Source organism: Drosophila ficusphila, unplaced genomic scaffold (assembly GCF_018152265.1).
Source record: "Drosophila ficusphila isolate 14025-0441.05 unplaced genomic scaffold, ASM1815226v1 contig_288, whole genome shotgun sequence".
Lineage (NCBI taxonomy): Eukaryota > Metazoa > Arthropoda > Insecta > Diptera > Drosophilidae > Drosophila > Drosophila ficusphila.
The window spans coordinates 274,977-290,676 of record NW_025064191.1 but is presented as its reverse complement, the minus strand read 5'-3'; the positions used below and the strand labels follow the sequence as shown (position 1 = coordinate 290,676).

The 15,700-nt window shown below is 46.6% G+C and overlaps 1 protein-coding gene across 1 annotated transcript in view; it reads right to left on the bottom strand.

The window, feature by feature from the left end:
* The window catches only part of LOC108099125 (regulating synaptic membrane exocytosis protein 1), a 57,906-nt gene that overhangs the window by 22,224 nt on the left and 19,982 nt on the right, over nt 1-15,700 (bottom strand). The window contains exons 3-9 of the mRNA XM_017202462.1: nt 13,977-14,459; nt 9,430-9,565; nt 7,278-7,606; nt 4,333-4,581; nt 2,778-3,034; nt 2,456-2,710; nt 1,841-2,082 (exon numbers count right to left, since the gene is read on the bottom strand). Coding sequence (XP_017057951.1) covers nt 1,841-2,082; nt 2,456-2,710; nt 2,778-3,034; nt 4,333-4,581; nt 7,278-7,606; nt 9,430-9,565; nt 13,977-14,012 — 1,504 coding nt within the window. The 5' untranslated portion in view covers nt 14,013-14,459. The remainder of the gene's footprint in view (nt 1-1,840; nt 2,083-2,455; nt 2,711-2,777; nt 3,035-4,332; nt 4,582-7,277; nt 7,607-9,429; nt 9,566-13,976; nt 14,460-15,700) is intronic.

Here is a 15,700-nt window from a genome sequence, read left to right as displayed (position 1 = left end):
CACAGGAAGTGGGAAACAAAGCGGGGAAATGAAACCCCGACCCACACGCTCACGTATCCTCATTCACACACACAGTCGCCTGGCATTGGCCAACAATGCCGAGCAGCTAAGTGTCCTTTATAGTGGGTGTGCCTCTGTGTGTGTGTTTGTGTTTGTGTTTGTGTGGGGTGTCCTTGCTGCTGCAACTGGGAAGTGGAAAGTGGGAGCTGGTCCGCAGCTCGTAGCTCGCAGCTCTTGGTGCCTTTATGTCGATGAAATCCGCTCAGTTGCTTAATCTGCTACCAGTCTGCTTCCGCTTTGGGTTTCATTAAGGCCCACGGGGGCCAAACCACATCATCCCGGCCGCCCAGCCCGCAACCGTAGCTCTTGTACTTGTACGCTTTGCCGGGGGAATTAAGGTACCCGCAACCGACTTCGTCGCTGCGAACCGAGCGCCTCTCCCTCGAATTAGCATAACCAAGCGCCGTAATGAGTCCTGTTTACTTGCCCATTTCCGGTGCGGTTCCGAGGCAGCAGGACATCAGCATCCACATCAACCGAAGCCGGATGGAGCGGACAAACAATCCGAACTCGACCTCGTTCGCTCACAGGAAAAATATCTCAGCTTCAAGTTGAAGGGACATATTATACTTCACTTAATCAGTTTTTTGGCCATAACGATGGAAATATTCGTCAGAAAATGGAGTGTCATACCTCGAAAGACTCGCAATCACACCCCTTATCGATTGGCATTCAAATCTGGAAACTTTTCATTTTGGCCATTTTTCGCAAAAAATGATGATGTTACCCCTTACCAAAAATGCGAAAAATTGCCAAAAAATCATTTTTTTATAATCGTCCAAAAAGTGATTGGGCTCGTTAACTATGGTCATAAGGAGCACAAAACAGTGTTTGGTTCGGCTGTAAGTCTATTTTTGGCCTTATTAGAACCGAAAAACCACTAAAAATATAGTGTTTTTTACCAAAATTGTCAACTAATCTTTTCCAAATCAGTTTTTAAAAACTAACTAAGGGACAAGTTAAAACGACTATTCAATTGCATTCGGTGACACAGATAGTAGGGCTTCTCTAGTTTCCAAAACTATACTTTCTTTGGCTGTAAGTTGTTTCTTGCCCAAATAACAGACAAATTACCATTGAAAAATGTTTTTTCCCCGAAAACTACGTAAAATTACTCAAATAAGCCCAGTTTTTTTTTGGAATATCTTAAGAAGTACTCTTCCAAATGTGGAATGGCATACGTCGTTGAATTCGGAATAAAATTTCCTATCCGATGGCATTCACACCTAAAATTATTGAAATTTGGCCATTTTTCGCAAAAAATGACGATGTTACCCCTTATGAAAAATGCGAAAAATGGCCAAAAATCATTTTTTTGGAATCGTCCAAAAAGTGATTGGGCACGTTAACTATGGTCATAAGGAGCTCAAAAAAGCCTTTGGTTCCGCTGTAAGTCACTTTTTGTCCTTATTACAACCGAAAAACCACTAAAAATGGAGTGTTTTTTACCAAATTTGTCACCTAATCTTTTCCAAATTAGTTTTTATTAACCTGGTAGGGGATAAATTAAAAGATAAATAAATTTCAATTGTCGGCTAGTTTTTTACCTAAATACGACATAAAAAAACCAAGGATAAGGCTATTTTTGCGCCAAAGGCGAAATCAGCACTTCATGAAAGCGTTGAAAGCGTTGTTTTTTATTATTCAGAACCCTTAAAGTTTTTCCCAGTGCACACACGCATCCCTCCCCCCTGTCAGCCACACATTAAGCTAAGCCCTGTGGCTTCGGTGCCTCAGAGCTCTGGTGGCCCGTGTCTTAGTCTCTAAGCTGGCAACTCACTGCGGTGCGCCTTGTCCGTGGGATCCCGGCGCAGAATGATGCGCCGCTTAGATGCACAAATCGGCCCGGAGTCCACGTCGTGTATTACGATCCTGATGGCCTCGCCGTCCATTGATGTTTGCCGGCGCGGCGCCTCCAAATCCTCCAGATTGGGGCCCGTGAACGAGGCCATGGGCGGCGGAATCGCCGAGGGCGGCACCGTCGGCAGAGCGCCTCGATTCTGCAGCATCGCAATGTCGGGTCTGTGGGGGGATAATCATACGGGTTGTGGCTTCAATACACACTTTTTTGCAATTATTTAATGTTGATATTTATAAAAAATATCCCCTATTTAACCAGAGAAAATATAAATCTGCCACCCCAACTGAAACCTATCCCTGGATCCCAATAACATGTATCAACTCATATAAATTGTATTCAAAAAATAATTCATTTATTAAAACAAAAAAAAGCTTATAAACAATAAGTTTATGTATAATTAATTCTTATCCAGGTAAAACTAAATAAAATAAATAAATACTTAATCCAGTTTAATGCTAATGAAATTGAAATTAAAAAATAGACAGCAAGGATTATTATAAATAATAATATTATATTCCCTTAACCTCTACTTACAGCTGCGAGCCGCGTCGCCGCATCCGGCGGTCCTCGTCGACGGTGAGGACGGGGCTGCCCTTGTCCGGCGATCCCGGCGAGTCGTCGTTCTGGATGTCCTCCGAGGGGTGCGGCACCCGGAACGAGGGCCTCCGCGAGCCGGGCAGCTGGATGGGCGGCATGATGCCGCCCTCGCCCGGCGACCGCTGCAGCTGCGTGGCTGGTGGGGCGCCGCCCTGCGTCAGTCCGGGGGCGAACACGTCGTAGGCGGACTTCCTGTGGGTCGCCAAGAGGGGTTCAACACTGCCTTACTCCTTCATCCCCCCGCAAGTCCCCCGCCTACCTGCGCGGCATGGCCGGAATGCCGAGGCCCGCTCCATCCGCCCCCAATCCCAACGCCGGTCCGCCGCCGCCCATGCTGCCGCCCACGGGTCCTGTCTTCATGTCGTCGTCGTAGCTGTGCTGCCGCGCCACCCGCGACCCCCTCCGCGACTGCATCCGCGACAGGGGCGCCCCGAAGGGGGGCTGTCCGTCCGGCCCCTCGCCACGCGGCGGACTGTTCGAGCGGCTGGGCGCCATGCTGCGGCCGCCCTTCAGTTGCTGCAATGCATTTTGGGATGGATTTTAAGTTAGTGCAGTAGAAAGTGAAACGAAGTATGTATTATATATATTTATATATTTATATTAAGTGGCATTGACTAGACATCTAAGATTTACAAGACATGGATTGTCCCAAAAATGTACATTATTAGTATTAGTCTAGGGAAACAAAATAAATAAAATAAATAAAATAAAACTATTGAAATTGTAGCATACCTTTGGGGGTTCATAAAAAAAAAAAGTGGTGCAGCTCTTGCTTATTTTTTGGGCATACTTTTGGGGGCAATTGAAAAACTTAAAAAAAATAGAGCTGCCACCTACTCTTGCATTCTGTTCGCCTGGTACTTCAAAATGAGGTTTGGTTGAATATGTTGGTCTTGGCCGAACGATTTCGACGGGCCAAATTGGAATTTTAGGATTTAAAATACCAGGCCAACAGAACGCATTAGTAGGCGATTTTTTGGCCGTGCAATTTTACATAAAAAATGTGTAGCATACTTTTGGGAACAATTTATTTTTAATTTTTGGCAATTTTCATTAAAAAGTTTAGCAAACTTTTGGGGGCAAGTAAACAAAACGCAGTGTAGCTCCTTCTTATTTTGTATAGCATACTTTTGCGGGCAATTTGAAAATATTAAAAAAAAGATTAACCGCCTACTATTGCATTCTGTTCGCCTGGTACTTCAAAATGAGGTTTGGTTGAATATGTGCGTATTGGCGGAACGATTTCGAAGGGACAAATTGGAATTTTAGGATTTAAAATACCAGGCCAACAGAAGGCATTAGTAGGCGATTTTTTGGCTGTGCAATTTTACTAAAAAAATATGTAGCATACTTTTGGGAACAATTAAATTTTTAATTTTTGCAATTGTCATTAAAAAGTGTAGCATACTTTTGGGGGCAAGTAAAATACAAAAATAAAACTTGGCCACCTGCTAAAGCATTCTGTTCGCCTGGTACTTCAAAATTGGTTTGGCCTGAAAATTGTGGACTTGGCTGAGTACGCCAATCGATTGCCGAATACTAAATTCCCTTTTTGCCACTGATATACTTAAATATACCCTTGTTTTTCCCAAATAATGAAAAGATACATGTTCAATAAAATGTTATTTAATAAAATATAAACAATAGTATTTAACATAATAAAAACATAAATACAAAGTATTAAAATTAGGAAATAAAGCTAGTATTATAATTGCATTTTGTTCGCCAGGTACTCCACGCGTTGCAAACTTCCTTCTGTTCTCGCAGGCCACTGGTTCCAATAGTAAATATATTTCCCTTTCATGAAAACTCACCCGTTCCAGTTCCTTGAGCGAGGCCGGGGACACATCCGAGTGGCGCCGCAGCTCGGGGCTCCGCGGAGGGGCGAGGGCGGCGCCGTTGCTGGGGGCCAGCGTTTGGGTGCTGCTGCCCAGCTTGGCGTCCGAGTGGCGTCGCTGCAGGGCCTCCAGCACGGGCACGTCCAGCATGGAGTCCGTGGAGTCCTGCGGAATGCAGACCCGCGAGGCCATTTTCCGGCGGCACACGCTGCAGCGCCACATGGTCTGTGGAAGGGAAAAAGCGAAGGGGGGAGGCAAATCAATTTTCATTGCTGTGGCAACGCGGCATCAAGTGTGCGCAGCGTTAATTAAAGTTTCCAGCTAAGCGCTGGAATCTATTTGCGGCACGGCGCTCGCTAATATTTATTAGTGGCCGGCGAGAGCTGGAGGAGCACCATTATGCTGGGCAGCGAGAATAAATATTAATTACTTTCGGAACAAAACTTCGTCGTCGCGGACGTGGCGGAAAATTCTATTTCCAGCACCTGCACGCCCACAAACAAGCGGCGCCGCAGGTGCACCTACTTTCCCCATCCCCATTTCGATGCCCCCTTCTCCCCTTCCACCTCATCCCCTACCCTTTCCCATCCTGCTCCCAATCCCCATCCCCCATGTCCGCCTCGCTGCATTTTCCAGTTCCCTTTTCCGCCCGCACAATGCTCGTTACATTTCCACCTGGCTGCTGATTCATTTTGCCCAGCGGCTCCAATCGTCATGTGTGTCGCCCGCGTCCTTTTCGTCCTCTTTGTCCCGTTGCCTCCTCTTGATATCCCTGCACCCATTGTAATTAAGTCGCTGCACCGAGAAAAACTAGTGGAAGCTGTTGAAATTTATAACATTTTAAAAATATTTGCATTACGTGTTATGTTTTAAGTGTGATCCATTTTCGTTAAACAGGAACAGAAATTATATTGCCTTCCACTCCTTTTTCCTTCTGATAGGTCTATGCTTATGTCGCGCACTGTAGGACGCAGCTGCAGTTTGCAGCAACCTGCAACTAGAGCCCGGCTTTGCTTTGCTGCCCCTGTGCTCCCAGTTGCGTGCTCTGTAATTACACGGCGCTGCGGCAGCGTGGCTGCCAGCTCATGATCCCATCGAGAAATCGACTGAAAAGTTATTTCCCAGCTGCCACAGCAACGTCAGCGGAAAGCAAAGAAAGGCGAGCTGCTGCACGCTCATGAAAATTTAAGATTTATTTGCGTTCATCGCGTATGCAAAGGCGAGGCAGGCGGAAATCGATTTTGATGGGGGAAGTCGACTCTAAGCAGGAAGTCGAGCGTGAAGCAACAAATAAGCCAAGCTGAATTTCCCCACACGCCGCACTCTCGCAAATCCATCACGAACTACAGTGTGTCTTCATATTCAAAGGAGCAGAGTGACAATGTCTAGGAAATGTATTATCGAAGTCTAAATGCCATATCACATCACCAAAAACGCTCAACTCTTTGGCAGAAATAGTTCGTCCCTCCACAGAAACTATTGAACATCTAAACCCATGGTCTTCCCTTTGGTCAGATTTACCAGCCATAAATCGAATCAATGGCAACTTGAAAGCTTTCAGGGGGAAGAGGAACTTAGGTTTGCCAAATTCATACGCCACTTAAGTTGCTGTACTTGCAACAAAAGTGCTTCTCTCATCACAAATCCTGGCTTGAATGTTGCAAGTACTGCGAGTATCTCCCTCATTCTCTCCAAGTGGCCGAAATCATATTCCCATTCAGCATCGGCCAAAGCCGGAGCTCATGAACAATCGAATGCCTGGTCGGAGGCACGCTCCAAATGATTATTCGACGGCAGAGCCACTCGGAGTGTCCTGGCAGGAGGACTCGTCGGTGGGCGGACCATAATTACACTGGGCGGATACAACAGGCGGTTGCGGGCTGGTTGTGGGTGGTTACGGGTTGTTGTGGGTGGCAATGGGTGGTTATTGCCCACAGCCGATGCCCAGGAACATCAATTTCAATTAGCCAAAGTGGCCAGGTTGACAGACAAACGTTAAATTTTATGTTCAGGGCGTTGGCGTGGCTTCTTGACAAATTACCACAAGTTCGGGCGAAGACAGTGCTGCACGGTGCGGTTATCAATGATCATTATGCGGCAAGTGTTGATGGGCGGACGAGGCACACGACTCCGGCACTCCGGGACTCCGGGTGGTGCAACCGGATCCCCGCCGCCGGGGGATGCCATTTAATCTCGTTAATTCGGCCTTTATTCCCTTAATGTCCCGCGATGAATGGGCGCAGTTGCGCCCAGTTGGCCATTGTCACCGAACCCCTTCGGCAGCGGCCTGTAATCTAATTTATGTGCACTGACCCGTGCTTTCATTACTCTGCCCCGCCCCTTTGTTTACTCCCCCTTTTGTTGGCTTCAACGCACGGGAAAAAATGCAAGCTGCTGGCTTTAAAGCGCCTCTGCTCAAAAATGCTGATTGTAAATCACGGCCAACGCAAATGCTTGATAAATGCGGTAATGGCTGCATATAAAATGTTTATATTACTTTCGCAGAACAAAGTAATCTTCATGTTGAATTACGCAGAAAGGTTGGAAGTCAAATTAAAGCATTTTGCGTTTCGAATTGTACAATGAAAGTACTATACAACAGGTTCTGAACAGAGTAAATGCAGCTTTAAATTAATGAACGCAGACATGTGGAAAGTCAAATTAAAGTTATTCGTTTTTTGAAGAGGTTTTCCTCATGCTTTTCCCCCATTTTCCCTCAACGTAGTGCTCAACGACCTCCACCGTTTTCTTGTTAATGAAGTGCCGCTGCAGGCGGTGTTTATTTCTGCCGCGCGACCACGCGAATCGTTGGATTGCCTAGTGGCCCGGAAGGTGCATCCCGTCCACTCTGGACCACCGTTCTGTCCATGTCTCTGTCTCTGTCCTCTGTCCTCTGTCCAACTCTCCTCTGGCCAACTTACCGCGTCCTCGTGCTCGTCCAGCTTGCTGTAGCTGGCGCAGTCCTCGCACACTCGCTGCTGGCACTCGAAGCACGTCTTGTGGTAGTCGTCCGGCTTGAAGGACTTCAGGCACACCCTGCAGGCCCCGGCCCTCCTGCCCGGCTCCTGCTTGGCCGCCGCCCCGCCCCCTCCTCCTCCTGCGGCGCTGCTGTTGTTGTTGTTGTTGTTCAGCCCGCTGCCGGCGGACTCCTGCTGCTGCTGCTGCTGGCTCTGGTAGCTGGGCGAGCCGTAGCTGCCGCTGGTGTCCGCCTCCGTGGGAACGAGCGAGGGGCGTGGCGACATTTTGTTCACTGGAAGAGAGGAGAGAGAAGACAGAATGGGGATTACGTAATCAATTAGTGGGGCGGTCAGCCAAGCCCGTGGAAACTTGTTGATTTTCCGCCGAGTGCATGGACTGACCCAAATGCAGAGTGTGTGTATGTGTGTGCCTTAATTCGAGCTTTATAATTTGTTTGCCATCCTAATTGGTAAAGCGACAGGCAGGCAAATGCAATAAATAAGGCAGAAATCGGCTGAAATTGGATTATCCGTAGACAAATTTAAAGTTCCCGCCTGGGAAGCTAAATCCCCTTTTTTATAATGCCAACTAACTGTTAAGAAAAGGAACATTTACTCAAAATGAAACGAAAATACAGCCCGCTTGATGGACTGTATAAGTTATGAGTTTACCCGTGAAAGCACTCTGCTAAATTACATAAAATCACTTATGCAACATTTGATTTTTCATTCCAGGGGGCTTCCCCTCCTGCAGCGGAAAAACCCGGCGAACTGAAGCCTTTTCCCGGACTGGCACACATTTATATGATTATATGCTTATGCAGCGAGTGTGTTTTATATATTTCACCCTTGAGAAAATGGCGAAAGTTTGTGCGGCCCGGAAAAAGTCGCGGTGCATTAGTCACAGTCAGGAGACAAGGACAAAGGAGGGTTTTGTTGCCTTTGCCGCCCTGCATTGCATTGCTCATACGCACAGTTGCACCCAGTGCCTTTCACCTTTTGGCAACTCACGCTTGACATTTTCAGCCGTAAAAGTGGCAGGGCAGGTCGAAACAATGCGAGGCAAGCCCTCTCGCTTTCCCCCTTTGGAAAAGCAGCAAAAGCGATTTACCCGCTCAAGGGAACACTCAGGTGGCAGAAGATAAAGCAACTGCACAACTATTAAAGTGTTTGCAGGTCCTCCTTAAATTATGTGTCAGCCCTCGACCGCAAGGACCTGGATCTGAGTCTCCTGAGGCTTGCCAGCTGCCTGGAGAGTCCTTCTGCAGGATGCAACCTTCGGGGAGTTTTGGGGAGGGAGGGAGGAACAAGTGGCACAATATTTGCCCAAATTATGTGCGCAAATCTGTCTCGCTCTTTTACGACCCTGCTAAATAAACAGCATGAAGCAAGATTTCATTTCGTTCTAATAAATCGAATGGCTTGGCCGTAAAATCAACAGCCAGAGCTCTCGCTTAGCTGGTGGCCAACTAAAATGTGATAAAAATAACACAGAAGTCAACACGACATTCTCATGTTCCCCGCTGCTTGTGTTACTACTGAATAAATACAGCAGAGACCGAAAAAACAGAAGACATAAATGATTTTAAATGATATTAATACTGATTTATCATTTCTCCTTTCGAACAGAAAAGTAGTAAGAATCTTGTTAGAACTTTATAGTTGAAAAACTTGATTATTTGCTATTAAGTAACTTGAAACATTCGCTGCTATTATTTCGACCTGAGCTGTCTGCGGTTTTGTATGGCTGATGCCGAAACAGAAGTCTCCGATTTTATTGACCTCGTCGCAGCGTTTATGGACCTCGTAACAATGCGAGTGCGAATGTCGACGACTTCGCAGTGCAGCAACCGCTGACCCTTTGCATAATTCAATGCGCGATGCAAAGGAGCGTGAGCTTTATTTTATAATATTGCGTATACGCGCCGTTGGACTCTAAGTTCTCATTGCTGCGACTCACGTGCATTCGAGAAAGTCGAGGGAAACAACACACAAAGTTTGCTCAAAGTTTAGCTGGCAGCTTTACGGGCACTTGTATGAGAATTCATGCCATAAATTCGCATGCACTTACGGCAAGGATAACCGACAGGATACACACACACACACATACACTTACCTTTGTCTGTGACGGTGAGCAGCGAGGAGGAAATCGTGGCCTTCATCTTGTTGAGGGCCCCCGTTTGGGAGGCGCCGCCCCCGGAGTCCGCCGCATGTGGCTGCCGCTCGCCGGCCTGCTCGTCGGTGGCCACCATCTGGGAAAACAGAGGAGAGCAGAGGAAGAGCTTAGAAGGTGGCAGGTCATGAGGGGGCTAAGTAAATGTGGTCGATGGCGTATCGAGCTGTGAGCTGATTTGCGGCATCTGCAGATTCTTCTTCCATTCGGGTCTCGGCTGGCCATAAACATAAAACGCGGCCAATACGACCAGATTATTGGACGTGAATTACTGCGCCAGGTTTGCTGCCTTCGCTTTCATCAGCTAAAAGGCTTATGCAACTGTTGGCTTTAATTTTCATAAAATCTTACAGTTTATAGTGAGCCGAAAAAATAAAGTGATTCGATGATGGAAATAAATTAAATGTATTACTGCTTTCTGCTTCGATAATTAATTATTTTTTCTAGGTATTTATTGCAATTGCTTTAATCATTAAAACATCGCTCCCATATAGCTACCAAAAAAACATAATCACGCTCTTTTTCATTTCACTAAAATGCATGCTTGATATGCGCAAATCATTTCGGTAAATCACTTTTACATCCCGCAGCTTAGCCAAACTAGACGAATATTACCCTCAAATTCCTCGCAAGGGAGCAGCTTTTCCTGTGTAAGGTTCCCTAAGAAAGGTTATCATCCAGATTCTCCCTGCCTTTTTTGCCCAGTCATCAGGGGCACGCAGGTGAAAGTAACGTGGCGCGTTTTATTTGATTTTTTCTCGGCTGCCGCTTCTGCTGGCGGCGTCTGAAGCGCAACAAATTGCCAAGAAATCGTAAAGTGTGGCAAGTAATTTTTGATTAAACAACGGAGCACCGAAGGCAGAATCCTCCAGCCGGAGCGGCTTTCCAAAATTGCCGTCATTCTTTTTAATGCACACAGACTGTGAGAAGGGGATTCACAGGACTTTCCCTCTGTTCCTGTTTGTGTGTGTGTGTGTGGATGAGTTTTCCAGAGAGGGAAACAACAATTGGAGGCGACTAGCCGACCAGCCGAGCCCCGAAAACATAAGTGCTGCCCTGCTCTGTCAGCATTTTATGAAGTGGAAATTTTCTATTTTCCAGAGCGTCGACGAAACCGGAACAAACAGGCGCACGTTGAATACACAGCAGAAACACACTAAAGTGAACCTTTGTCTTTAATCGAAATTAAGAGGAATTAAGGTGAGCAACACCAGACATCAGTTCACCTTCAGAGTTTCTTGTTCGTGTTTTTCTGCAACAGTTACATTTTAATATTCATGTTACATCTGTAGAACATGAAAAATCCCATAAGCCATTACAATATTTTTTCCTATGCATTAGGATCGGCCCGTGTAGTGCAGGCTTTCCCCCGCACAGCGCAAATTACACTAAGTGCTTTTGGCTGCAGCGTTTTCGGGTGTCTACCTTTCGGGGGAGGGGGCTCTGAGGTTTTCGGGGGCAAGAGGAGGGCTTCGGGCCAGGGGATCGGCTTGTAGCTCTGGCAGGAACTAAGCGGCATCCAGTGTCAGATTATGGCCGCTTTGAGCTCGGCTTGGCTACATTTTTGATGATGTCATTTGATGTCGGCATGGTAATATTCATGCTGCGGATTTATGGGCCTCCCTTCCCCTCCCCCCTCCCCCCATTTTCCGCTTTCCCTGTCAACTTTTGTGGGGAGCCAGTGAAATCTTAGTGTAATGTATAGTTGTTTGCTCGGGGTCCTTCGAAGGGAAACCCTGCTTACGGCCCAAGCAGCCCACTTAATTTATGTGCTCAGGTGTCTGACGCCATTTTTCTCGCACAAGGGTAAACTACTCTGCATTCCTCACGCTTTTCCGCTTTTCCGCCTCTCCGCCCTTCCGCTCTTCCACCCTTGCAAAGCTCCCACACAATTATTGCCGTGTTAATTTTGTCATTTATTATGATTTTTTGCTCTGCTGGTTGCTCTGCTGGCTGGGTCTTATGGCCCGAAGCCGCAAATAGTTTCATGTTTAGTGCCGAAAATTATGTGTTGACGTTTAAGAGCTGCTGTCGCCGCCTCCGTGAGCTCTTTTCCCCCGTTCGTCCTCCGTTTTTCCGCACGACTACAATAACTCGGCTCGCAATATGTGCGCCCTTTATGGCCGCAAAGTGTGCTACATAAAACAGCAGTCAATGCAAGACGAAATGGGGAGAAAGTTGCTCGCCAGCGGGGAGAAAGTTCCAGTTCCGCCTGTCTGCCACGAGTGAATGCCTCTGCATTCCGGCAGGACAGACGTCCTTGCAGCCGGAATGGAATGGAAATCAATAGCAACTGAAACTGAAGCGGAGGCAGCGAGCAAATACTTTGCCACTTAAAAGTTCCGCGCAAGTTTATTACGAATGTCTCACGGAGAACTTCGGGACACGGAGGAAAAATATCCTCGTGGTCTAATAAATCATTTAAAACCGTCGAAGAACTTTGGTCCTTATTGAATTTCATTAAAAGTGATAACCAAACAAGAAACATATTTTAGCTAACTGATTTTTATCCTGTTTGTTTACTAGTTTCTCTAATTGAATTGAGGGGTTTTAAATTAGAGCTTTTAATGAGCGAATGTTGTGAAAACAAATATCCCTGGGGCTTTGATACTTTAATTAGCAAATCGTGTTATTTGCACAGTATTTTTATTGGCTGGGATAGGTTTATTTCTTGACAACCGAAACATTGTTTAATTTTAGAAATTATTGTGGTTATTTACTAGTGTTTTAAATTAAATAAAATGTTTATGGAATTAGCAAAGAATGTTGGTTAATTTTTTCGCTGTGTAAAAAGTAGTTTCTGAGGCGGGCACGTGCTCTTCATTGGGCTCAAGGCTCCGAGTTGCCTGTTGCAAGTTGCCAGTTGCCAGTAACCAGTTACCAGTTACCAACTACCAGTAGCAGTTGCCAGTTGCCTGTTGCTGTTTATGGCCTGCACTCGAGCACAATAAAGTGCAGCACACAGACACCGACGGGGACACGTGTGGTCAGCTCGGAATGGCCAGGATGGAATGGCCAGCATGAAAATGGCCAGGGAGGAGGGGCAGGAAGGAGGAAGTGGCCAAGAAGGCATGGCCAGGATCTGTCCACAGGCGAGTCCACAAGCAGCAGAAGGCAGCACAAACCGCAAGCAAATGTGTAACGAGCCAAGTGCGGCGGTTGGTGGGGCAGGACTATTAAGCAAATTGCTGCAAGTAAGCTGCACGAGGTCGTGCAGCTTTCAGAGGACCTCAGTGTTCACGGCCCATTGGGCTTCCTTTGATGTCCTGCACTGCGGCCCCTTCGCATTCGTCGCCAGGAGCCGAATGCCCAGACGGTTGTCGGCCATTTGAATGGCAAATAGAAAAAGTTGGCAAATCCTTTCTCGCCGGCGGAGAGGGACTGCTAACAGACTGTCAACGGCTCATCATTGTCTTGAGATGGGTTCCTTTTTGGAGGGAAGGCCGAAGTCTGGAGAAGTTGGACCGCTTTGATTTCGTGCTTCATTTGGTCTAATCAAACTTGGCGAAAACACAAAAATCTGCAGCATTTAGTTGGCTGGCATTTGCTTGTCAGCCCCCACAATCCCCTTTCCCCGCCCCTAATTTCCAACTAGGTTTTTATTAACTTTGCAAAGAATTTTGTGCCGAACGGGAATTTTCTCGGAATTTACACTTTTCGAGGGCCTTTCCTTTCCCCTCCCCTTTGTGTGTTATTTTTGGCTTCACACGGCCAGCAGTTCATGTATAATATTATTCCTTTCTTATTCCCCCGAAAACAATTTCCGCATTATAAAAAGGACACGATCCCGAGGCAGGTGCTCGGCAGGATAATTGAACCGCTTCGATTGCCGCCAGTCCGTTTGTGTTTTTTTTTCGATTCTTTTGTGTACCTCCGATATTTTTCGGGCCATAAACAAAGGGAAAATCAGTCAGGCGGGCAAAGCATTTAAAGGGCTTTTTAATTAAAAAGTTTTGTTTGCCCTTCCGCCGGGCGTTTGTTTTTGAAGCCTGTTTGGAAGGGCTTAAGCGATTTGAAATGCACGGAACTTATTTCGACCTTGGGCCTTCAGCTTATGTATGCACTTTTTGGGAACAATGAGCAGAGCAATGTTAACAACTTCCTGAGGAGTCAAAATAAATGCTCTTACATGCTATAAACTAAATAAAAAAGAATAGTAAAATGATAAACAAAACAGGTAATGAAACATGCAAGCCTCAAATTAAATTTCATTATTGGTAAATAATAAGTATTAACGCAGTAGGGTTTTCCTTTTGCAAAAAAACTTTTCAACTTTAAGTCCATTCGCTTCTCGGTCAGCAGCAAATGAATTAAAAATTGGCTTTTTATTGCATTTCATTTGCCAGTCATTATCATCGGGGAATAATTAAGAATCACAGCCGGCGAATGAAAACGAAATTAAGCATAAATTACGAGCTTCTGCCATGGACAACGAGCCGGAGCTCCGTGATTTATACTCGTATATTCATTAAAATCGAAGTGTCACTTACCTTCTTCATGAACGACATCACGTTGGTCGGCAACATTTTGAAGGCTTTTCTTCCGCGGCGCTCTTCCTCGGTTGGGAATCGGTTTATCCGTCGCTTTCCGTGTGTGTTTAAAGTGCAATTAATCACGCATCCGCCGCGTTGGACGTTGCGTATACGCTGTGTTGGCTGTGTTCGCTGTGCTCGCTGTGCTCGCTTTGTTCTGCTCGCTAGTAAGCCGCTTTAAGTCGTTTCGATTTGGGTTGTTCTCGTTCTCTTTCGATTGGCCATGTCGGGGGCTCGCTCCTCTGCTGGCCATTTCCCACCGGCCATGTAAATGGGCATTGACATGCGGATTGGCACTCCAGCCAAAGTTCTACATGTTGCGCCAACTTGCGATGCGGTGCGATGCGATGCGGATTGATTTATGGGGGCTCTAGTTCCGCTCCTGGCTCTTAATTAACTTGGGCCATAACTCACAAACGGTATTATTGCCGCCGGCTGCAGCTGCTCCTCCGGCGGAAAACATGGAAAGTACACCGAGAAAGAGGCGGAAAATTATAATTAGTCATCTGGCAAAGGGGCAATGGGGCAAGTTGCACGCGGCGCTCAAAGGACGTGTAATGGTCGGCCCGGCTTACACCGTACTTAGCCGGGCTCCATAAATTTCCCTGCGATAAGCATCGACGGCCTTTCTGGTCCCCGCAACACACGCACATACTGAAAAGCGGTGAAAGTCGAGCGGCAAAGTTTATAAGGCGGAAATAATGTGTCGCCTACATGCAAGGACCCTTTCTACTCCGACCTGTGATCCAACTTGGCCCTGTTAAGTGGGTTAACCGGGGAGCCCTAAGGCGAAACTGATTTTCAATAACTCCCTATAAATTCCATCAGCTTAGCTGGGTGAAATTTGGCATGTCAGCATCGTTGAGGTCTTTAAAGTCTGCATACGAATTGAATCAAATTTGGCAAAGGATTGCTTTATATATAATGCCTTTCTGCTCAAACTAGATGATATAGAGCAACGAGCAGTGCAATCACAATGCTTTGGTGAGCTTATCGGGCGTTCACTGCAGTCGGGGTGCACTGCACATGAAAGGGAACTCCGAGCTGGTTGCAAATGGAATTATTATGGGAAATGACCCACATAGCGACTCAATTGTCGGGCCATCCGCTCGATTTGAGCTGCTCGGTCTGCAGATGTATGCGAATAATTTTGAATACCAGCGCATTGGTATTTGCAATACCCAATTCCCAGTTTTCAATTCCCCATAACCAGTTCCCAATTCACTATTCCCAATTCCCATTCTGTTGCCAGGACAACGGATTAAAGCCAGAGGGAGCCGACCAAGTTGGCAGTGGCAAACTTTGGCCAAGTCGTTGGCCCAGAATGCAGTTAGCAGTTAGCCGAGTCGAGTCGAGAAGGGCTCCTCCGTTTCGGCCATTGTGCGAGCATTTGAAAGTTCATAAAAAGCCATTCGAGATAGTTGCCGACGGGGAGAAGTTCTCGACTTGCCGACCGACGAAATGAGCTGGCTGGGAAGAGTTTTAAATTGTGTTTGGCGAAAATGAAAATTAGTTGCCGCTTGAAGCTGTCAAAATGCCAGCGACAGGACATGCATTCCGCGCAGTGAAATCAGGACGAGTTGATTTTGGGGGGACTCAGTACGACAGAGAGTTACAAGTGTTTGTTTGGGGAGGGAAGGGAGGGAAAGTGGGTGGAAAAGCGGAGAGAGGAGGGGGAAAGC